The sequence below is a fragment of the Manis pentadactyla genome, chromosome 4, assembly GCF_030020395.1.
Source record: "Manis pentadactyla isolate mManPen7 chromosome 4, mManPen7.hap1, whole genome shotgun sequence".
NCBI classification, from domain to species: Eukaryota; Metazoa; Chordata; class Mammalia; order Pholidota; family Manidae; genus Manis; species Manis pentadactyla.
The window spans coordinates 98,829,444-98,853,735 of record NC_080022.1 but is presented as its reverse complement, the minus strand read 5'-3'; the positions used below and the strand labels follow the sequence as shown (position 1 = coordinate 98,853,735).

The 24,292-nt window shown below is 42.3% G+C and overlaps 2 protein-coding genes across 2 annotated transcripts in view; one reads left to right on the top strand and one right to left on the bottom strand.

Moving 5' to 3' along the window:
* Positions 1-275: 275 nt before the first annotated feature.
* Positions 276-4,821, top strand: C4H1orf162 (chromosome 4 C1orf162 homolog). The gene is made up of 6 exons (XM_036928902.2): positions 276-398; positions 2,332-2,379; positions 3,173-3,233; positions 3,704-3,798; positions 4,084-4,133; positions 4,395-4,821. Exons 2-6 carry the CDS (start codon positions 2,343-2,345, stop codon positions 4,554-4,556), a joined length of 405 nt encoding a protein of 134 aa, XP_036784797.1. The 5' UTR covers positions 276-398; positions 2,332-2,342; the 3' UTR covers positions 4,557-4,821.
* A 6,721-nt stretch (positions 4,822-11,542) lies between these two features.
* The window catches only part of LOC118933924 (transmembrane domain-containing protein TMIGD3-like), an 81,550-nt gene continuing 68,800 nt past the window's right edge, over positions 11,543-24,292 (bottom strand). Inside the window, 4 exon segments of the mRNA XM_057499464.1 lie at positions 11,543-11,553; positions 12,169-12,655; positions 12,658-12,803; positions 14,334-14,440. Coding sequence (XP_057355447.1) covers positions 11,543-11,553; positions 12,169-12,655; positions 12,658-12,803; positions 14,334-14,440 — 751 coding nt within the window.

The following is a 24,292-nucleotide window of genomic DNA, read 5'->3' as shown; positions in this document are numbered from 1 at the left end:
TCTTAACTCTGTTCTGTTTTTATCAACCTCATCTCCCTTGTTAGAATAAATGAGATCATAAAATGCTCGATGATAGTGATAATGTCATACTGCTGTGACCCCCCACAATACCTGGCATGGTGGTTAAATACTCAATAAATACTTAATTAGAAATAAATTTGTCTTATCCCTCTATGTTCTAGCATTTAGAGAAGCCATTTATGGGATTAAAAAAAAATAGTGTCGGCCTCAAAGAGGAAGTCTGCCCTCAAGGCTAGATCTTTGCGACACAACGCTTGATGGTGGTGGTGGCAGTAATCATTATTTCGTCACTTCTGAAAAATAGGAGTAGAAACAGAAGCAAGTGAAAAGTTCAGTCAGAGGCAATGGCATCTTATGACAGGACTTTTTCTTAAAAGGTAAGAGCATTTATCTCATGCTTTTAATCTGGATGAAATAGTCATCCACCAAAAGACACTGCCATCTAATGTTTAGTGGGCTCTGTCTCTTTTGTTTCTTGAACTTTGTTTGATGTGAGAAGGGTGGTATTTGAATGGCTACATTTAGCTAGTGGATTTTATGGCAATCAGCAAGATTCTCTAGTGCCAGAAAAATGTGGAAAAGTATATATAGCACTCTTGCTATTTTAACTTATTCTCTGTCAAATGTTGGGAGTGTTGTTTTCAGAGGGAAATGTGTTTCCTGCTTTTCTTGGCCTGGATGGGTATGTAGCTATTTTCCTGTGGCATTGTGTGATGGTTCTGTCTTTCTGGGTGGGGTGCCCCAACTTTTGTTTAAGGTGACTATAGTAACTTCTCTGTGGGATGGTTGTAAATTCAGAGGCACTTTTGTAAAGGTCAAGATTTTACAGAAACCTACAATCCCCCCTTCTCCCACCTCCCCAGTGGTAAAGTCCAATATCATTCATAGGCAAAGTTCATGCTCTGTACAGTGCAAATACATATTTCAATACTTTAAAAATACTATATAAATATTTTGTGGTGTTCTACAGGGAATACTGTCGGATTTTAAATTAGAAAAGGAGCAAAAAGTGCTAGAAAAATTGTCACCATGCTGATTCTGCTGTGGATGGTGGACTTCCTAACCTCATGGCTCAGAATTCTCATCAAAGCTCCCAGTTTCACTTTTCTTTTCATACAAGATTCATGCTTTAAAATAGTTTGGTCGATTGTAAGGTGCTTGATAATGTTGCTATTGCCACTGGAATTGGTACGTGGCAATGAGGGACCCTTCTCCCAACCCTTACTCACACCCAAGGATTTAGGAATTGGTTTACTTTTAAGACCTCAACAATTAAGTGCAAACAATTGATGGCATTTGTGGCCTAAATAAATGACCTTAAAACATAGCTGATATAGCTGATAAGTAACCAAAAGTACTCCTCATGGGGTCGCCTAAATACAAAGTAGAATTGTGGCCTCATAAAAATTGTTCTGTAATTTTTTTTATGTAAATAAAGGTGGAAACAATTTTTATCAACAAGCAGGAAACTAGTTAAGCAAGCTGTAGTACATAGCTCTAACAGAAAAACCTATCATCACTAAAAATGCTCATTGAAAGTTTTAGTGGCATGGGAGAATGGTTATGATTTTTAAAAATTTTCATAAAAAAACATACAAAGAAGTATCTCAACTAGCTTTTGGAAATTGCACAGAAATACAACTAAAAGAGAATACACTAAAATAGTAACAGTGAGCAGTGAGAGTTTATTAGTACAAATGAAAGAGGAAAAATACAGGAAAAATAGAACCATAGCCTAGATAAGGACATTGACATACTTGAAAAGATAATATGTGAACGTAAGTGTGTGATGCAGCCTAGAGGAAGGACCTCCAAGAAAAATTTGTCAAAGTTTACCCAACACTGCCTGGGAAGAGTGAGGCGAAAGCAGCAGACCTAAATGACATTCAGTATTAAAATCGTCCATTCATCTTCTTCCATATGTCTTTTACCATACAGAATTATAGCTTTTAATTGGCTTTCTCATATGTTCTGATAGAATTCACTAGTTATATCAACATGTTCCTTATGTCGTTCTAGTATATACATCAGTCTCCTGTGAGTTGGTTAGTGTGAGTCAGTTCCAAAACAATCCATCAATTCTTGGTGCCCTGATGAGGCCAAATGTCTGGACCTGCAAAACTGAGGATTGTTTGCCGAGCTGCAGTAATCACACCATGTAAAGTCTATGGCCACTGACCTCATTAAAACACCCACGCACAACTTGCCTCTCATTGTTACCATTCTTATATCAAGATCACAATCTCAGAGTTAGCCCCTCTGGTGCTTCTCATTTCCAAGGTTTCTAAGAGGTACATTTTTTATTTTCAGGGGCAGACAGCATGGGAAAAGGTACTTCCAAACCTGAACCCAACAATGGTAAGTCCAGGACAGAAACCGTTACCTGCCTCATTGCTGAGTGAAAATGGACTGGAATAACTGGGCACTGTGTGGAAGGGCTGTAATGGGACATTTATAAATTGCAAGAATCAGCTTTTACCATGATGCAGAATCTCAAGCCCAGAAAAATGCAAAGGGAACCTGGAGCCAACTATCTAATCCTCCAAAATTGAGTAAAGGGTGTATCTGTGCTCATATTAGCCAGAAAGATAGTTTATGAAACCCACTTCACTTCTCTTACTGCCACCCCATCTATAGTACAGGTATTGGGAAAACTTACTGTGACTGCCTTTGGCTACTCACTATTAATAGCTGCCCTGCAAACAAATGAACAAACGAAAAGAGGCAGCAGTTTCCAAGGTCAAATTCCCAAGGACTTTGGGAAACACTAGTTCTGAGTTTCACCTTTGGTTCTCTACTCCCTGGCCTTGAGATTCTCTGCCTAAGTCCAAGGGAGCATATCTCCCAAGTGGTCCTATTAAAATCTTTGAAGGGGGAACATGAGATGTTTTTATGAAAGGGACTTGTGGACCCCTCAGAAGCACTAGGCTCTTCTTTCATTTGTGTAGCTAATTGATTTTCAAGTTCCAATTCTGACTTACATGTTAAAGCATTCAGATTCTAAGAGACAATGTTCTCTTCTTTTGAAGGGTCATAGACCCCATCACTAATCTCCAGTGGCCTCTTGGACAAGATAGGCTACCTGGGGACACTAAAGCTGGAAAAATTCATGAGATGTGGTACACACTAATCCCCTCGTGTTCTCTCATAGACAAACACTCCATGACAACCCCAGTTGTTACCTCTGCACACTGCCTCTCTGAGCACTCCAAGTAAGTGAGCATTTTCCCACCCATTTCCTTTTCTACCACTTGGCATTTGGTTTTGTGTTGGCAACTCTGCCTTATGGACTTGGGGAGGGGAGTCTGGAGAGAAGGGACCAGAAACAGTGGAAGAGCTAAATCAGCTTTTTATCTTTGGAGTGTGGTTTTTAACCTGGGCCCCACCAAGCCACAAGAGATCCGTGAATCCCCTCAGCTGGTAGATTGAGATTTGCTGTTGTGAGGGTCTATGAACACTTTTTGAGGGGGAAGAGGGCCCACAGTTTTCACTGAGACCACAAACAGATCTGGAACCTGAAAGCAGAAAGTTGGGAGCCACCGGGTGAGTGTGAAAGGTAACAAGCCAAGAGGAAAGCTCCTTGAGGGGTTGACCCCCAGGAGGGTGAGGTTACACTCTGGTCTGTAGGAAAGGCCTTTAGAATGCTCAGCAGGCCATCTGCTCCCTTTCTTTGCCAAAACAGCAAACAGTACTTGGTCTTAGCCTTTTTTGCTGGGGTTCTACTGACCCTGCTGCTGATGGCCCTTGTCTTCTTCATCATCAAGAGCTGCAGAAAATGTAAGTGGTCTCCAAGAGATGGGACAGCTCTTCTTTCTCTGCCATTGAAACCAGAGTTAGCTTTGAGAGGGAGTAAATCCTGCATGGCCCCCCTTCCCTGCTGACCTGAGACTTGAATCCCTTCCCTCTGTCCCTTCTGTCCCTTCCCTTCCAGCCTTCCACCTTCCCCACCTCCAACACGCCCTTCCACCCAACCTCTCTGCCCAAGATTGAAGGGAGAGGCTCCTGATTCCTCCTGGCCCCTATGGTGAGACTTGTCCCTCTTCTTCCTGGCTCTTGTGGCAGGTCACTCCAGGCCCTCAGCCCTAGCTCCTGATTCAGAGCCTCCAGCTAAGGTAAGACTGCCGTGCTTTGCCAGGACACCGGAGGCAAGCTGCCATTGGAATTTTCCTCTGTGCTATGCCTTATTGACTACAGTAGTGGTGGTGGTGTTGCTTTCTGGACAGTGGGAAAGAGATTCTTGGAAGAGATCTTCTGATCAGTTTGGGTCTTTTCTGACCAAAGCTTTGAAGCTGCTTCTAAGGAGGCACTGGCCTCTAAAGAGACATTTCCCTCCAAGTTGAGCTCACTCCTTCCTCCTCCTCCTTCCTCTGCAGCTTTCATCTCCAGAGGAGACACTCACCTATGCCAGCATGGCTTTTGAACTTTCAGAAGAAAATCATAATCACTGTACTGTGAACCATTCTGAGGACTCAGACCATGTTGTCTATGATCAAGTTAAAGTGACCAGCTCACCCTCCCTTTTCAATGAGGCTTGAATCCAGTTCTTCACAGCTCAGCTCCATCTTTATACATCACTTAACCTTTCAACAAATCTTGGACCACAACCTGGTGAAACGACAGTTGGGGTTGTTCGGCTGTGATCTGGCAATGCTGGTCGGCAGTTTTGAAAACCTGTTCCAAGTGCGCAGCACAGAGCCTGGTGCACAAAGAATGTTCACTCAGCATCATTGCTCAACTTGGGAGGGGGTCAACCAAATGAACAATCTAGCAAGAATTACAAATAAAAGCAAACCCTCTGCAGCGTTGGCTCCTTCTCCATCATTTATTTGTCCCTGTCACCTCCAGAGGTCCAGAGCTCATCCACATCCAGAGACGTCCAACAGGGGCGATGGTACTATTGGACGAACTCAGGATTCTGTGGGGCACAGATCTCGAACTCTGCCACTTACTAGCTGCATTCATTTGGGCAAGTTATTTACACTTTTAAAGCTTTAATTCCTTTATCTTGAAGACAGAACTAGTAACACTTACCTCTTAGTGTGAGAGTAAGTGAGATACATATAGATAAAGCCTCTGTAAATCCCAGAGTTCTACACAAATACAAGGTCCCTGTTGTGTAAAGCCCTGTTCTCATGTGGCAGTCCATCTCCTTGCTATAGCACAAGAGAGATGCATAGCAATATTATCTGGGAACTAAAGATTAACCTAGATGTAAATCCCCCCCTCCAAATCCCAATGGATAACCTCCATACATGATTCCAGTAAAAATACCAATAAGATTATTTTTTACTCAGTAAGATTACTTCAAAGTTCTTATGTAAACAATAAAACAAGAAAGCAAATCCAGGAAACTTCATAATAAGCAAATAAATAAAAGTAACATGGGAAAGCTTTATTAAGCATGACAAATTAAAACAACATGTTAATGGTTCATGAATAAGGAAATCAATGGGTTAGAATAAAAAGACCATAAATAGACCAAAATGGATGAGGAAACTTAGAGTATGATGAGGATGACATACCAAATCATCTGGGAAAACTGGTTTTATTCATAAATGGTGTTGAGACAAGTTAGATGTAGATGAAAATAAGATCAGACCCATTATCTCACTCCTTATATCAAAATCAACTCCAGCTGTATTAAAAATATAACTGCAAAATAAATAATACAAGCCCTAGAAGAAAATATAAGAGAATTTTAAAAAAATAATAGAGTGAAATATGCCTTTGAATGTATGACACAAACTAATAAACCAGAAAAGATTAACTCAACTTAGAAAAGCCAGTCAAAAGACAAATGAAAGCTTGGAAAATATTTGCATAGCATCTCATAGACAATGGATAAATTTTCTTAATATACTAAGAGCTCCTTTAACTCAATTGGAAAGAATGTCAACAATTCATCAGGAAAAAAAGGACAAAGGATAAGGAAGGGCTAGTTACAGAAAAGGAAATAGAAATGGGTCTTAAACATAAGAAGAGATATTCAACTTTACTCATAATAAGAGGAATAATAATTAGAAAATATTTTCCATCAATAACATCAGCAAAATTCAAAAAGCTAGCTCAGTTTAACAAGACTGTGGGAAACCAAGACCCACATTTCTGGTGGGAGAACAAATTGATGGAACTATTGTGGAAGGCAATGTAGCAATAGCTAACAACATTTTACATTCTATTTCTCGGGATTTATCCTACTTAAACATGTGGAAAGTCACATATATGATTTTGATTACAGCATTCATCAAATTGGCTGAAACTCAGTGGGGCTTATTATAACCTAAGCACTATTCTAAATGCTAGGAATGTGCTCATGGAATCCTCAGGGAACACTAGAAGGTTATGGTCACTGTTATTCTCATTTTAGATACAGAAATGGAGGCACAGAGAGAGTTTGAATAACTTTTCCAAGTCCACACTGCTAGTGAATAGTGGGATTGGGACTCAAACCCAGATAGTCTGGCTCTAGAGTTTGCATGTTCATCCGTTATGCTCAACTTTCTGAAGCAGATTGAGATTGAGAAAAACTTCAATGTCCATTGAAAAGGAACTGGCTAATGGAGTACAATACAGGCATTCAAAGGAAGGAAGTAGCTCTTTGTGTTCTAAGGGAAAAAAAGGTCTCCAAGATATGTTAAAGGAAAAGTGCAAACTGCTTAATAGAATTCTGAATATGCCTTATTATATATTATTATATTATAAATATATATTATAGTAGAAACATTATACTACAAAATGTGGGGGGGGGTGCCCACCCATGTATACATGATCCTGTATTGGTGTATATTCAGTAAGTCTCTGGAAGAATACAGCATTAACTGGTCTTAGTGATTGCACCTGGGAAGGGGAACTTGACACCTGAGGGACTGACAGGGAGGGATGGGAGGAGGTATGCTTCCCATTAAAAGACATTTGTAACTTTTAAAGTTCTTAATTTACCTTGTTGAGTATCTTCAGGGGGCCCTACCTAGTGCTCCCATTCCCCACTGAAATTCTGAACCAACAGAGAAATAAGAAAGAGGATTCAGCAAAAAGAGGACGAGTACCACCTTTATTATGAACACAGTCAATGCTGGAGAAGGCAGCATACACAGCAGCTGCAGAGAGGTGGGCTTCAGAACCCTGAGGCGGTCAGAGCAGAGCCAAGGCAGGTCCTCTCCCTCCCCACAACCAAGCCAGTAGCTCAGCTGTCCCCAGGAGTTGCAGGTCAGGTGCTCTTTGGAAGCTACACCCAAAAGATTAAAAAAGGAAGAGGAAGGACGGAGTAGGTGTGCCTAGTTCCTTCCCCCAGACTTGTACATCAGACACATCACTCCACCTCTGATGGGCGTCACTGAGGAGCGGTCCCTCAGTGGAGCTCAGTCCATGGGAAGGAAGTGGGGGGCGGGAGGGCGAAGGGGGAAGGGAAGACCCACCACAAATCTCCTAAAAAAATACATTAAATAATATTTTTAAAATTCAAGCCAAGGAAATTACGGTTCAAAGAGATTAAATAATTTACCAAATATCTCCCAGCTAGTAAGTGGTAAAACAAAGTTTAAAGCAAGTCATCTTGACTTCAAATTCCTTGCAGCTTGCTTCCATACCAAGCTGCCCCACATAGTGGCAGAGAAAGTGGAAAAGTGAAGGCAGGTGACCTAGAGGGCATTTCCATTCTCAGGCAGAGCAGCTTCTCCCCACAACTGAATTTTGAGAAGAGAGTGGAAGGGCTTGATACAGGGGTGGGTCCTGCGTGGGAACAAACAGGTGGAGGAGAAAGCCACTGTAGGAAAACAGTCTTGGGAAAATGCGGAAGCCCAGCAAAGCAACCAGCCCCACGAGGGCAGCAGAGCGCCAGCGATGTTCTCCCCGGAGCTTCTGGGGAGCATAAGCAGGGAAGACTGTCTCTCAGCAGTTCCCAGACTCTGGGCTGACATCAAACAATTTTACCAACCCTGAAGTCAGAATCACATCAACTTTCCAGTTCAAAACCAGTGACTTATAAGCAGCTACAAGAGAGGGAGTACTGGCCATCTGCTTGAATGTGAAATACCAGATGAATTGCTCTTCTCTCTATTTTTTTGAAGGTCCCCATGTTAAACATGGAACCCTGTTTAAAAAGTCCTGTTTTTTGCCTCGCTAACATGAAAACTTGTGTGCAACTAGCTAGCCTTGCTAGAGAGTAAAATAAGTAATTAAATAACTGACCAAAGATTCAAAAGGTCTTTTTCTAGGTAAGGGGACAAAGAAAACCCTGAAGAACAAACCTGAAGGGTTCTCAGAGGAAATAGTTTTCCAGACAGGTAAATGTAAATCTTCTAAGACATCCACAGATGGCTTCCTCTGTTGTGGAAGGTCAGTGTCTCCTAGCTTGCCTTGTGGACTAGGATGACCTAACCAAGCCCAGATGGGATCGCTATTTGCAGAACCTGTGGGCTAGTGGCTCCTTAATGTAAGTTCAGTACACAGCCACATGGAGGGATTGGGGTTGTTCTGTGGCTGAGGGAAAAGACAGCACTTTTGTTTGTTTGATCTGAGATTCTGGGCGGGAGGGGGACAGGCTGTATGGAAACACAGAGGATGACAGGAATGGGTTGGTACCCACAAGCTGGCCCTTCCCAGCAGGCTGTTAAGTAGCTCTGAGTTCCTTTCCTAGGGAGAGAGAGGTTAGGGAGGAAGCTGAAGGAACTGTGTTCATGACTTTGTGAAACCCTGGACCTAAATGTGCAGGGCATGTGCAGAATCATGTCAAGAGCCAGTCTCCCTGTCCCAGCCCTGCTCAGACCAGCAGGCCACTTGAGTCTCCTGTGCACTGAGACTAGCCAGCACCCCATTATGAGACCAGGAAAGTGAGTTTTTATGAAGGCAGCACAAATTATGATAGGGAGACCCTGGGAACTCTCTGAAGTAGCAGGACAGACACTATAGGGGAAGAGAGGGTGCAGACATGTGGGTGGGAGTAGAGTTTTGGTAATTCTGAAATTGATGATAATATAATCTTACCTATATCCATAGCTGCTAATGCCTCCATCTTGATTTGTGTTTCCAGATTTGAATGAATATTTCACTTGGTTTCTTATTGATCAAAAGCAGCATCCATTTGGTCTGGTCGTAGTTTCCCAAACAGGACAGTCTTTTCACTCAGAGAACCTGAGAGCCAGCTGACTTAGCCTATTTCTCTTTCTCTGGATAGGGCAGCATGTAATACCTATTCAGAAATAAATTTAAGTAGTATGCTTTAAAAGAAACTTTTCCAAAAATACTTTTCCAGTAATAATCCAGGAGAAGTTAGTCATACCTTGGAGCTCATTCAACACTGGTCAGGAATTTATTGGCTAACAAATACAATGCAAATGATCTCCTGGCCCCATAACCAAGATTCTGCCCCTCTTCTTCACTTCTGGGTAGCTGAATGCATGAGAACTCAGATCTTGTGATGTTATCAGCCTGCAGCCTTGCTCAGGCGTGTAGCTCCTCTGGCTACCACCATTCTTACCTAGCTGCACATGATTGCTGGCAAGGTTAAAGGGTCCTTCAGAACACCTGAGAGATCAAAATCAGTCCCCAAGGTGTGGGCTGATTGTCATGGTGATTCTATGGCAGCATCGCTTTATTTATAAACTAAATAAAAGCAATCTTTAGTCACATCTCTTCAGTTTAAGCCATTTCCTTTGGAGTCAGGACACGTGAGGGGCTTCAAAGAGTTGTCTACTTTGCGGGAAATACAAAAGAAAACTGAGTTGAGACCCATTGCCTACCTCTGCTGAGTGTTTTCTGCAGCAAAAGTTGAAAACTCTCTCATGGGGACTAAACTCCAACGTCTGTTTTCAGTAAAACAGATGTCATTACTTCAAAGCTCACTGGCCAGTCAATGGGAAAGATTGGGGCATGGGGTCTGCAATTCACCTCTCACCAAGCTTCAGTGATATGAACATAACTGGACTTCAGAACCCAGAATGTCAAAGCCAGAAGGGACCTTGATGCAGGCTGCCACATTTCAATAACGTGAGCATGAAGAAGCAGGCCATGGCTAAAACAGGTTGCACAACTCCTTACTGAAAAGAAGTAGGATTGGGTTCCATGGCCTCAAGCTCCATAGCACCAAGTGGCTCTCCTGGAGAGTTCTTAATCCAGCTGACCATTTTACATGTGTGTGATAGTTTGTCTCCTTCCCACTTTACAGTAGAAGCTCTATGAAGACAGATGCTATTCCTTTTGCTCATCTTTGTATCCCCAGCATCCAGCATGGTCTTTGTTTACTGAAAGGATGAATGGATGTATTTATAAAAAATCCTGGGGAGTTTGAGAATGGGGTCCTCAACTGATTAAGAAAAGAGACCCAGAGAAGTAAAAAGTTGTCCAAGGTCATGCCTTAAAGAAGTAACAGAGGTTTTTGCAAAAACCTACACTACAACTGTGTCCCAAAGGGAGTAGTCTTGGGAAAAACTGATACAGATGTTGCTTCATCTACACCCCCTATACCTCCACAGTTCCCAAAACTTTTGGAAGACATAAGGCCAGGAATGCTGCTGGAGCCACTAGTTTGATTTCTTAGGTCTCTGGCCACATGGCCAGTTATCACTAAGAAAGTATGAGACTTCACAGCCCTAGTTCTGAATTTCAGATTCTTCTGACTGCTGACCCTTGTGTTTCATTAGCAAGTGTTTCCAGGTTTCGTTGTTTGTTTCCCTCATTCTTTCATATGTTGTTTTTCTACAATTCCAAAGCCAGAGAAGGTTGGAGTATGTTTTGTAATTATGCCTGCAGTGTCTCTATTGCCCAAAGTATTTCTGTGGCTTCTGAACATTTAAAAACACAATAAACAAAAAAACTTATTGGCCAAACAATGACACTTTGTCTGATGCTCTTTCTTCCCTGTGTCCACCTAAGAGGTTCACAGAATCACCACGCCAAAGTCACTGGAGGATTTGGGTTTCTCTGGTGCTGCTCCATCAGGAAAGGTGGGCAGATCCTCACAGTGCCTTCTGACTAAAGTTTCTGTTCTCTATTTAGGAATGGGGAGGCCTAAAGATCGGGTAGCTCAAGACAGAAGAGCCAAGGAGGGAACTAACTGGAAATATGGGGGTCACAGAAAAAGCTTGCCTGGTTTTCTGACTTCTAGCTAGACCCTTACCTGTAATCGCCAAACGGCGGAAGAAGGCACTTAAAAGCCACTTCTCCCTTGGCTCAAAACTATGCCTGATGCCACTGGGCCTATCCTCCTATGTTCCTGACCCTTCTCAAGGAGACGTTTCTATTCCTACTTACCCAGAGGTAAAAAGCCCTGTGTGGACTAGAGGTGGCCCATGGTTAGAGAGTCCCAGGCTAAAGGCTATTGGGGAGGATACCAGAGACACTAGAGAGCCAGTCTATCTTTTAAGAACTGATCAATAGATGACATAAATGTCACATCATGCTTCTGAGGGCCACCAAAACCCAACAGAAATCCCAACACAGCTACCCACATTGCCTCCTCCATCAAGCTCTGGAGTTGGGGGGTCTGCATTTTATTTAAACTAAGGCGCACATTAGGTGGCATCTCTCATCCTGAGCCTAAAATTACACAGTCAAGGAAAAGCAGAACCACACAAAGTGGAAACACTGTGGGGCAATGGATGTCACGTATTCAGTAAGAGGCTTGCTGAACAAATGTCCAGTTGTTCAAGTGTAAGCAAGACTCTAGCACCAGGAAGAGGATTCCCACAGCTTCCCTTAAATCCTCTGATGTGTATTCCTACTGGCATTGTGCTCTGGATTATGATAGGAAAAGACATCCCTTCTAGAAATGGAAACACTGAGAAGCCCCAGGAGGAAAAATACGAACTCTAGTGCTTTCCAAAGCTCTCTGCCTGAGAGACAGAGGCTTTCTGAGGTAAAAAGAGGTTTTCAGCATTTGACGGAAGAATTTTGGTGGGCATCTAGAGAACCTATGTCCTAGCCCTGACCCAAAGGAGCAGTTGACCGGCCTTATCCCTGCCTGTTATGGAATTACATAAGTGGGCAGCTTTGAGGGTGTTCATCCAGGCACCTGGGTCACTTTTTGCAGCCTTGGTCATCTCTCAAGGAACTAATCTCCAGGATTCTAGACCTGCAAGACTGGCCATGGAGCACAGAGGTTTAATAACAACCTCAAGGCCTTTCCTGAGCAACAGTGCAAAGCGCTCGCACCTGTTCGCTTGTGCGCGCCTCTCCCAAGCTCTGTGAGACAGATCGCTGTGGGGGAGGGGAGGTCCCAGGAGCATCCCAAGGCCCAGACAGCCTCCTCTTCCCCAAATTCCAAGTTAATTCCAAGCACCTTCAACAACTCTACTTCGGAGGGTAGGAGAGACCAGGTTACACCAAAGAACCCAGGGGGAGCCTGAGCTGCTGCTCCACTGGTTTCAGTGAGTAATTCCACATCAGTGAACACCCACTGCAGCGGGGGACCCCCAGCTAGACCCCTGCAGATGCCCACCTTTCCCAGACCAAAATCACTGCTGAGGGCTCCTCTGTTGTCAGTCACAGCCAGCTCTGTAAAATCCATGACGTCTCTGGCAAAGTCCCGCTAGATGCCACACCAGCCCCGGCCTGCATCCTCCTCGGGCAGGCGGAACACAGTGACAGCGAGCTGGTTTCCTGAGTCCCTCAGGGCCACACGGTCAGTACTGCTGGGTGTGTGAAGGCAATGATGTTGCAGTAGTTCTGGTAATAGCTGCGGCCTCGGTATTGGGGGTGCTCTTCAGAGCGGGCATTGTAGTTACAGAGGACAGACACTGTGTCCAGCACAAAGCTTTCCTGGACCTTTTCATCCATGACCATGGCATCTGCAACAACCCCCCACTGGCACCCCCACACACATTTGTTATTTTAAGTATATTGTAGCTCCTTCCCTCCTGTAGGAAAACTAATTAAAGCATTGGAGGCTGATTTCTGCCTGTTTTGGGTCGGCAACTAATGGGCTGAATAGTGTCCCCCTCTAAAATTCATATGTTGACATGCTAACCCCCGGTACCTCAGAATGTGACTCTATTTGGAGACAGAGCCTATAAAGAGATAATTAAGTTAAAATGAGGTTGTTAGAATGGGCCCTAATCCATTTTGACTTATGTCCTTATAAAAAAAGGAGATTTTATGACACAGACAAAGGACAGAGGATGACCATGTGAGGGCACATGGAGAAGGTGGCCCTCGCAAGCCCGGGAAAAAGGAGAAACCAAACCTGCTGACACCTTGATCTTCAACTTCCAGCCTCCAAAATGTGAGGAAATAACTTCTGTTGTTTGAGCCCCAGAAAGTCAGCCTGTGGTGCTTGTTACAGCAGGCCTAGCAAACTAATACAGCAACCCTGGTGAAGTCTTTCTCCCTGGCCTCAGGGTGGGTAAAATATGGATTCCCCTCTGTAAGAACTTAAGAGGCCTCTCACCATTGCTGAGCAGGAGGCTTGAAGAGACTGAGGCTTACTGTTGGTAGAGCCTCTGTCTATCGCCCCCACTCTACCTTAGTACCCTCAAAAAGAAAGTGAGAAGGTTTAGAGGCTTCTGCTGGCTGTACAGAGCTGAAAACAAGGGGTTTTTCCTTAGGGGTGAAAAACTTCCTATGTCCTCTGTAGAAGACCAGCTAGGAGCTCTGCCCTCCCAGGGTATTGCGTAAAAAGGAAGTAGTGCACACCACATCCAGCTTGCCTGTGGCTGGGGAGGTGTCTGACCAAGAGAAGAGGAGGGGACAGCAGAGCCCATCCCTCTCTTAGCCTTCTCTTAGATGTGTGTAGCATCTTCTCAAATGCACATCAACTGTAGCTCATGGTGGGTGGGTGGGACCTGCCTACACAGCAGGCTCACATCCTTGACATCATTTGATATGATTTGATATTTTGTTCTCATATCAACCCACGAGGAAGATAGTATGATGCTTAGTTTATAGGCCTGGGTGCTGACCTAGGGCAAGGGACAGCAACTCTCAAAGGTCACCGGGCTGGACAGCCACAGAGCAGGGCCAACCCATGCCTCTGAGTCTCATCCTTGGGCTCTGGCACAGGCAGAAAGTGGAAAGTCCCAGCTTCATGTAACTGCATAAACATTCTTAAGGGGAGAAGAGGAAGGAAACGGGAACTCACACTGAGAGGGAGACCACAGAGCTCACACTGCAGCTGAGGGTTTCCAACTCCCCATAATCCTCTCATAAGAGTGAAGAACAAGGACTAATTAGACAGGATCTATTTTCACCTCCTTTAATTTTTCCATCCCACTCCTTAGGTGGTTCACTAATAAGCAGGAACTCCAAGTAGGGGAGGAGGAGGAAATGCAAGGTCTCTGGGAAGGCTGGAAGGCTGGACCTGTTCCTCTTCCATAGCTTACCTGAGAAGACAGTCTAGAGGAGCAGAATGAAGAGTCCCGTGAGCAGAAAGAAATAAACCTTCAACTGGAATGACAAGATGTACCCAGGGATCTCAGGAATCCTGGATCTGTTTAAGGGAAACAGATATCTTAAGGCTTAAGGTGGTTTTATCCTAGTTGGAGAGACCAGGGAAAAGGTCACAGCCAGTTAATCCCAACAGTGCTGTTGTGTGTAGGTGTCCTAGTTGGGCACTGCACAAGGGTACCTCATTAGAGGAATGCCATTCATGGACATAAATTTACTTCTACAATAATATGGGCAACTGAGAGAATTGTGGGCTTCCTGGCAGAGCCCAAAACAGCATGGGGATCCCTCTCCTCGATAAATCTGCCCTCGCATGACAAAGGCACAACAGAACCTTGTTCACACTCAGAAGAGCACATACACACACACCATCACTGGCACTCATTCATATATGCAACTGTGCCCTGTCCTGCCAATGGTCCAGGCACCACCACGGCCTCTCCTCTCATCTTTCCACCATTCTTGGAGGCCCAATTCCTATTTAGTTTTGAGGAAGACTAGTAAGGAGATTCCTAATTTCCTTGATTCCAGAATGGACTTCCTTGACTCCAAGCCTCACCCAGGGAGTGGGCTTGGGAGTGGGGCCTGAAGCTATTCATAGCTGATGTACCTGGCATCGGGAGCTGGGAACAGGTGAAAGTGTAAGTGTGTGGGTGTCAGCAGCCAAGGATGCAGCCTCCGGACTTCTTTAAAGCTTTCCTGGTTAGAGCTGGGACAAATCAAGGACGTCTGTCCTTGTGGTAGTAGCAGAGGCTTCCCCTGAATCCCAATGGGACTCCTATGGCCTGACCACTGGTTTTTAAAGTTTAAACTATGGGACCACCTCTCAAGAGAATTTAAGTTGAATGCTACTTATAACATCCCAAGGCTAGCACTTCCAGTCAAGGGCCAGATGTGGATGAGAGTACTGGTTGCTCAATAACATCCTCTCTTAAGGAAGGGGAGCCTTCTGCTAATTCACATGTAGTCAGCACATGGGCCAACAGCAAGGCTGTTGTTTATCTATATCGCCTGGTGTTTTATCTATATCGCCTCATTTACTCCTCATCAAACCTCTGAGTATTCAACAAATAAACAGCAAGTGGAGAAAAAATGAAGGCAGGAAGGAGGAATCTATAGATTAAAAGGGGCTTGGGAGACTTCATGACAAATTACAATATATGGAACTTATTTGGATCCTGATTGAAGCAAACCAGACAGTGACTAGATAGTTGAAGGTATTAAAGAAATTGTTAAATTTTTTTCAGATGTGTAATGGTATTGTTGGGCTATTGTCAGCCTTTAAGATGGTTTCTGACCTACAAGTCATTGTGTAGTCCCTCCTAAAATGAAACAGGGCTGGCCTGTGCAATCAATAAAATATTGTAGAAGTGATGGTGTATGACTTGCAAGGCTAGGTCACAAAAGATATGCAACTTCCACCTTAGTCCTTTGCATTGCTCCTTCTTGGGCAAGGAGCCACCATGTCATAAGGAATCTCAAGCACACCTATGAAGAGATCCACACAGAAAGGAACCAACCTGCCAGCATCAACTTGCCAAATATGTGCGACTCACCTTGGGAGTGGATCCTCCAGCCACACGCAAGCCTTCAGATGACTGCAGATCCAGCAGCCTCAAGACAGACCCCACGCATGCACCTCCCAGCCACAAGGCTCCTGAATTCCTGACCATGGAAACCACAAGAGGTAATAAAGGATTATTGTTTTAAACCTCTAAGTATTGGAGTAATTCATTACCTAGCAATCAATAATTAATATAGATATTGTGGTTATATTCTTTTAAAGCTGTCCTTGTCTCTGAGAAAGCTGCATGCAAAGCAAACACTCAGGATTGCTCAGAGATAGCACCATGAATCAAAGAAATGTACACAGACAGATATCAATAAAATGCCTAGGACTTGAAAAAGTAACATTATTAAAGCCAATGAAAGGCCCAGAGTTACAGAGAATAAACAAATGTGTTTATTAGCACTCTGAGTATTACTTGGTGTTATTGTAGAACAGATTTTAACTCTTTCAGTGTGTAAATAAGAAGGCAAATGGGTAGTAAGATAAATGAATTGATCATTTAAAAAAATATCTTTTTGAAATATAAACTGAAATGTTTATAAATAATTTGATGTCCAAATTTTCAAGATAATCAGGGTGAGGGGATAAATGACACAAGATTGGCTATAAGCTGATCATTATTATAGCATGATTAATAAATATATGAGGATTTGTTCTGCTAGTCTCTCCACTTGTTTGTTTGAAAATTTCCATAAAAATAAGTTAAAAAACCCAAAAACAAAAAACTTTGACACAGACATTAATAGTGCCATTTTATAAATGAGGAAACTTGAAGCTTAGTTTAAGTAACTTGCCCAAGATCACAGAGCTGGTAGAGCTACTATGATATGAGGCTAAACATGAAAAATAAAAAAGTTCTTTCTATCATGCTGTTCTTCCTCAGTAGTAATAACACTGTGGAGTTCTAGCACATTTCAGATTTTTTAAATTAAGGTATTATTGATATACACTCTTATGAAGGTTTCACATGAAAAAACAATGTGGTTACTACATTCACCCATGTTATCATGTCCCCCCCATACCCCATTGCAGTCACTGCCCAACAATGTAGCAAGATGCCACAGAGTCACTATTTGCCTTCTCTGTGCTACACTGTCTTCCTCATGATCCCCTGCACACCATTGCGCCAATCATAATACCCCTCAAACCTCTTCTCTCTCCCTCCGCACCAGCCCTCCCCCACCCCTCCCCTTCTTGGAGTCTGTGAGTCTGCTGCTATTTTGTTCCTTCAGTTTTGCTGTTGTTATACTCCACAAATGAGGGAATTCATCTGGTACTTGTCTTTCTCCACCTGGCTTATTTCACTGAGCATAATATCCTCCAGCTCCATTCATGTTGTTGCAAATGGTAGGATTTGTCTCTTTCTTATGGCTGAATAGTATTCCATTGTGTATATGTACCATCTCTTCTTTATCCATTCATCTACTGATGGGCAAGGCACTTAGGCTGCTTCAATATCTTGGCTATTGTAAATAGTGCTGCAATAAACATAGGGGTGCATATGTGTTTTGAATATGAGAAATTATATTCTTTGGGTAAATTCCTAGGACAGGAATTCCCTGGTCAAATGGTATTTCTATTTTTAGTTTTTTGAAGAATCTCCATATTGCTTTCCACAATGGTTGAACTAGCTTACATTCCCACCAGCAGTGTAGGAGGGTTCCCATTTCTCCACATCCTCGCCAGCATTTTCTGTTCTTAGTCTTTTTGATACTGGCCATCCTAACTGGTGTGAGGTGATATCTCATTGTGGTTTTTATCTGCATTTCCCTGATGATTAGTGATGTGGAGCATCTTTTCATGTGCCTGTTGGCCATCTGAATTTCTTCCTTGGAGAATTGTCTGTTCATATCGTCTGCCCATTTTTTAATTAGGTTATTTTCTTTTTTGGTGTTCAGGCATGTGAGTTCTTTATATATTTTGGATGTTAACCCCTTGTCGGATATGTTATTTACAAATATATTCTCCCATACTGTAGGATGCCTTTTTGTTCTATTGATGGTGTCCTTTGCTGTACAGAAGCTTTTTAGTTTGATGTAGTCCCATGTGTTCATTTTTGCTTTTGTTTCCATTGCTCAACGAGATGCATTCAGAAAAAAAATTACTCATTTTTATAGTCAGGAGATTTTTGCCTATGTTGTCTTCTCAAAAATTTATGGTTTCATGATTTACATTCAGGTCTTTGATCCATTTCAAGTTTACTTTTGTGTATGGGGATAGACAATAATCCAGTTTCATTCTCTGGCATGTAGCTATCCAGTTTTGCCAACACCAGCTGTTGAAGAGGCTGTACTTTCCCCATTGTATGTCCAGGGCTCCTGTATCATATATTAATTGACCATATATGCTTGGGTTTATATCTGGGCTCTGTAGTCCTTTCCATTGGTCTATGGGTCTGTTCTTGTGTCAGTACCAAATTGTCTTGATTACTGTGGCTGTGTAGTAGAGCTTGAAGTCAGGGAGGGTAATTGCCCCAGCTTTATTCTTCCTTTCCAGAATTGCTTTGACTATTCAGGGTCTTTTGTGGTTCCATATGAATTTTAGAACAATTTTCTCTAGTTTGTTGAAGAATGCTGTTGGTATTTTGATAGGGATTGCACTGAATCTGTAGATTGCTTTAGGCAGGATAGCCATTTTGACAATATTAATTCTTCCTGTCCATGAGCATGGGATGTGTTTCCATTTATTGGTGTGTTCTTTAATTTCTCTCATGAGTATCTTGTAGTGTTCAGAGTATAGGCCTTTCACTTCCTTGGTTAGGTTTATTCTTAGGTATTTTATTCTTTCTGATAAAAATTGTGAAGGGAATTGTTTTCCTGATTTCTCTTTCTGCTAGTTCATTGTTAGTATTTAGGAATGAACAGATTGCTGTGTATTTTGTATTTTGCAACTTTGCTGAATTCAGATATTAGATCTAGTGGTTTTGGAGTGGATTCTTTAGGGTTTCTTATGTACAATATCATGTCATCTTCAAACAGAGACAGTTTAACTTCTTCCTTACCAATCTAGATGCATTTTATTCCTTCATATTGTCTGATTGCCATGGCGAGGACCTCCAGTACTATGTTGAATGAAAGTGGGGAGAGTGGGCATCCTTATCTTGTTCCTGATGTTAAAGGAAAAGCTTTCAGCTTCTCACTGTTAAGTATAATGCTGGCTGTGGGTTTGTCATATATGATGTTGGCTGTGTGTTTGTTGAGGTACTTGAACTTATACCTATTTTGTTGAGAGTTTTTATCTTGAATGGATGTTGAATTTTGTTGAATGCTTTCTCAGCATCTATGGAGATAATCATGTGGATTTTGTCCTTCTTTTTGTTGACGTGTTGGATGATGTTGATGGATTTTCAAATGTTGTACCATCCTTGTACCATCCTTGCATTCCTGGAATAAATCCTACTTGATCATGATGGATGATCTTTTTGCTGTATTTTTTAATTCAGTTTGCTAATATTTTGTTGAGTATTTTCACATCTATGTTCATCAGGGATATTGGTCTGTAATTTTCTTTTTTTGTGGTGTATTTGCCAATTTTGGTGTTAGAGTGATGCTGGCCTCCTAGAATGAGTGTAGAAGTATTTCCTCCTCTTCTACTTTTTGGAAAAGTTTAAGGAGAATGGGATTTAGGTCTTCACTAAATGTTTGATAAAATTCAGTGGTGAAGCTGTCTGGTCCAGGTGTTTTGTTCTTAGGTAGTTTTTTATTACCAAATCAACTTCATTGCTGGTAATTGGTCTATTCAGATTTTCTGTTTCTTTCTCGATCAGCCTTGGAAGGTTGTATTTTTCTAGAAAGTTGTCCATTTCTTCTAGGTTATCCAGTTGGTTAGCATATGATTTTTCATAGTATTCTCTAATAATTCTTTGTATTTCTGTGGTGTCTGTAGTGATTTTTCCTTTCTCATTTTTGATTCTGTATGTGTGTAGATGCCCTTTTTTTCTTGATAAGTCTGGCTAGAGGTTTATCTATTTCATTTATTTTCTCAAAGAACCAGCTCTTGCTTTCATTGATTCTTTCTATTGTTTTAGTCTTCTCAATTTTATTTATTTATGCTCTAATCTTATTGTGTCCCTCCTTCTACTGACTTTGGGCCTTATTTGTTCTTCATTTTCTAGTTTCATTAATTGTGATTTTAGACTGCTCATATGGGATTGTTCTTCTTTCCTGAGGTAGGCCTGTATTGCAATATACTTTCCTCTTAGCATGGCCTTCACTGTGTTCCACAGATTTTTCAGTGTTGAATTATTATTGTCATTTGTCTCCATATATTGCTTGATCTCTGTTTTTATTTTGTCATTGATCCATTGGTTATTTAGGAGCATGTTGTGATGCCTCCATGGGTTTGTGGGGTTTTTCATTTTCTTTGCATAATTTATTTCTAGTTTCATACCTTTGTGGTCTGAGAAGCTAGTTGGTACAATTTCAATCTTTTTGTATTTACTGAGGTTCTTTTTATGACCTAGTATATGATCTATTCTTGAAAATGTTTCATGTGTACTTGAGAAGAATGTGTCTCCTGCTGCTTTTGGGTGGTGAATTCTGTAGAAGTTTGTTAGGTCTGTCTATTCTAATGTGTTGTTCAATGCTTCTGGCTCCTTACTTATTTTCTGTCTGGTTGATCTGTCTTTTGGAGTCAGTGGAGTGTTTTAGTCTCCTAGAATGAATGCATTGCATTCTATTTCCCCTTTTTATTATTTTAGTATTTGTTTCACATATGTAGGTGCTTCTGTGTTGAGTACATAGATGTTTATAATGGATATTCTCTTGTTGGATTGACCCCTTTATTATTATGTAATGTCCTTCTTTGTCTCTTGTGACATTCTTTGTTTTGTAGTCTATTTTGTCTGATATAAGTACTGCAACACTTGCTTTTTTCTCCCTATTATTTGCATGAAATATCTTTTTCCATCCCTTCACTTTTAATCTGTGTATGTCTTGGAGTTTGAAGTGAGTCTCTTGTAGGCAGCATATAAATGAGTCCTGTTTTTTTTATCCATTCATTGAGTCTATGTCTTTTGATTGGTACATTCAGACCATTTGCATTTAGGGTAATTATCAATAGTATGTACTTATTGCCATTGCAGGCTTTAGATTCGTGGTTACCAAAGGTTCGAGGGTAACTCCTTACTATTTAAGAGCCTAACTTAACTCACTTAGTATGCCATTACAAACACAATCTAAGGGTTCTTTCTCCCCCCTTCCTTTTCTTCCTCCTCCATCCTTTATATATTAGGTATCATATTGTGTACTCTTTGTCTACCCCTTTTTATTACCTCTGGTGACAGCTATTTAACCTTAGGAACACTTCCTTTTATAGAAGTTCCTCCAAAATACACTGCAGAGGTGGTTTGTGGGAGGTAAATTCTCTCAGCTTTTGCTTATCTGGAAATTACTTACTCCCTCCTTCAGAATTAAATGATAATCTTGGTGGATAGAGTATTCTTGGTTCGAGGTACTAGTGCTTCATCGCATTAAATATATCATACCGCCTCCTTCTGGCCTGTAAGGATTCTGCTAAGAAATCTGATGATAGCCTGATGGGTTTTCCATTGTATGTGATCCTATTTCTCTCTCTGGCTGCTTTTAATAGTCTGTCCTTATCCTCAATCTTTGCTTTTTAATTATTACATGTCTTGGTGTTGTCTTCATTGGGACCCTTGTGTTGGGAGATCTGTGCGCCTCCATAGCCTGAGAGATTATCTCCTTCCCCAGATTGGGGGAGTTTTCAGCAATTACCTCCTCAAAGACAGTTTTTTATCCCTTGTTCTGTCTCTTTTTCTTCTTCTGGTACCCCTATAATATGAATATTGTTCCATTTCGATTGGTCACACTGTTCTCTCAATATTCTTCCATTCCTTGAGATCCTTTTTTTCTCTCTGTGCCTCAGCTTCTTTGTATTCCTCTTCTGTAATTTCTATTTCATTTATTGTCTCCTCCACGGAATTTAACCTGCTTTTAATACCCTCCATTGTGATCCTCAATGATTGGATCTCCATCCTAAATTCATTCCTGAGGTCCTGAATATTTTTCTGTGCTTCTAGGAGCATGTTTATTATTTTTATTTTAAAATCTCTTTCAGGAATATTCATGAGGTTGATTTCATTTGACTCTCTTGTGTATTTATAATTCTGCTTTGAACGAGGTTCCTTTGACATTTCATATTTGTATGTGGTGCCCTCTAGTGCCCAGAAGCTCTACTCTCTGGAGCTGCTCAGCCGCTGGAGCTATGTCTGGGGGTTGCATGGTAGTGGTGCTGGTGCCTGTGGGAAGGAAAGAGCTGTTTTCTCCTTCCTGGCTGCTATGCCTGTCTCCACTGCCAGAAGCAGTGGGCCGAACACACAGGTGTAAGCCTCTATGCTTTGCGTTTGTAGCTACTGTAGGTGGGGCTTCCCTCTGGCTGGCCTGACACCAGGGCAGGGTTTGGCGGTTTGGAAGCCAGGTGCAGGCTGGCCGGGAGGAAGGCCCAGCAGGCTGCATATCACGGTGGGGGGCCTTCAAGCTGTGTAGCCAGCCTGGGGGATGGAGCACCTGAAGATCATGAAAGTTCCCAACCTGCTGGGCAGAGTGCACCTGGGCTATTTTGTCTACCTGTCCTTTCTCCTGAGCAGTAAGCTCTCTGCAATCCTTGCCCCTTTAGCAGCCCTCTTGCTTTTAGGAAGTCTCTCAGATTGCCTGCCCAGATCAGCCAGATATGAATTCATTTTCCACAAGCAGCTGGAATTTCAGTCTCTCTGGGTATTCTGCCTGTTTTAGCTTTCCAACTCCACTAATCACCAGAGCACCATGCAATGTAGGTTTGTGCTCCCAGAACAGATCTCCAGGGCTAGGTGTTCAGCAGTGCCAGATCTCCACCTTCTCCCCACCCTGTTTCTCTTCCTCCTGCTGGTGAGCTGTGGTGGGGGAAGGGTTTGGGTCCTGCCAGGTCATGGCTTTGGTACTTTACCCTGTTCCATGAGGCCTGTTCTTTCCTCCAGGTTCATGCAGTCTGGTGCAGCCTTCTTTCCTGTTACTCTTTTGGGATTAGTTATATTAATTATATTTTTGTATTATATGTGGTTTTAGGAGGAGATCTCTGTCTCACCTCTCATGCCACCATATTTAATCCTCCACATTTTAGATTTTACAGAGAGACTTTATGTTCACTACATTATCTGAGCTGTTGGGGCAAGATACAACTTGGCTTTTTTATCCTCATCATACCCATTATAGCATCTCAGGGCAGAATTTCTCTAGAAAATGTGCATCTGGTTGTAAGAAACTGAATATGCAAATGGACAGTGGCCAGACCATATATAAAAGTAGAATTCTGGCCCCCAACCAGCCCAGGAAGCCAGGCTGTTAGAGTCAGACTCATAGCAAGGCAGATCATCATCTCTCACAAGTCCAGAGCACCAAACAATGCTCCCTGTATCAACTGGCCCCAAATGGCCAGAACTTGATTAATAATTGATAGTTTCCCTAATTTTTGTCCTGTTTGCAACTTGGGACCAGCTAGAGAAAGCCAAATATGCTCCTCTAGCCAGCGACACAGGATGTCCACGTCTAGTGGCCTGCCGACAACTTCCCCAGTCCAGCAGCCTCCAAGCAGGGCACAATCAGGAAGCCTCTCTTTTTCTGTTATAAGGCTTTCCCACTCCTCTGTCTGCTTTTGAGTCTCTGCCCAAATGCAAGTGACAGTGGTTGATTCTCTTGCTATTATAAGTGCAGAATAAATAGCCCTCTCTCTCCTCATGTGGTCTTTACTTATTTCCAGAGCTGACTTGATAAAAACTGGGTAAAAAAAACACCAGCTATTCAACATCTACCTTTGTTTCAGCTAATTCATGTGGAGGAGGAGGAAGAAACCTCAGTCTTTGCTGGGTGGTCTTTTCACCTTATTTCTTTAGAATAAAAACTACCCTTTACTGTTTAGCTGAAGGGAGTCAGCCAGGAGATAGACTTGGGGAGACTCTCGTGGCAGTCCTCTCTAAACCAGAAACCACAGGAAATTTACCACTTCTACTCAAGCTCCTTGCCAGTAATTCTTGGCTCATTTTTTTGAGGCCACTCCAAAAGATATGTTCACATTAAGGGCTTCTTCTTGGCTTGTGGAACACCCTGGCTCAGGAGATTCCCATTTGACAAAAAAGATACATATATACAACTCCCTGTGAAGTCTCAGTGGATTTGCTAAGCAGTGACCACCAGACAGAAAAAGGTAGAGAAGGGCAAAGAGGAGGAAAAAGGGAAAAAAGAAAAAGAAGTTTTTCTGGAACTCAGGAGCTACAGCATGTCTAATGACATGACCCAGGACATACTGCTGTTTTGTCTTGAGGGAAGTTTAAAT

What these genes read in the sequence shown, in the direction of transcription:
- C4H1orf162 (XM_036928902.2), top strand. Translation starts at nt 2,343, where the DNA reads ATGGGAAAAGGTACTTCCAAACCTGAACCCAACAATG. An exon ending in CAAACCTGAACCCAACAATG is followed by an intron (nt 2,380 to 3,172) that starts GTAAGTCCAGGA and finishes GTTCTCTCATAG; the next exon opens with ACAAACACTCCATGACAACC. An exon ending in ATTCAGAGCCTCCAGCTAAG is followed by an intron (nt 4,134 to 4,394) that starts GTAAGACTGCCG and finishes CTTCCTCTGCAG; the next exon opens with CTTTCATCTCCAGAGGAGAC.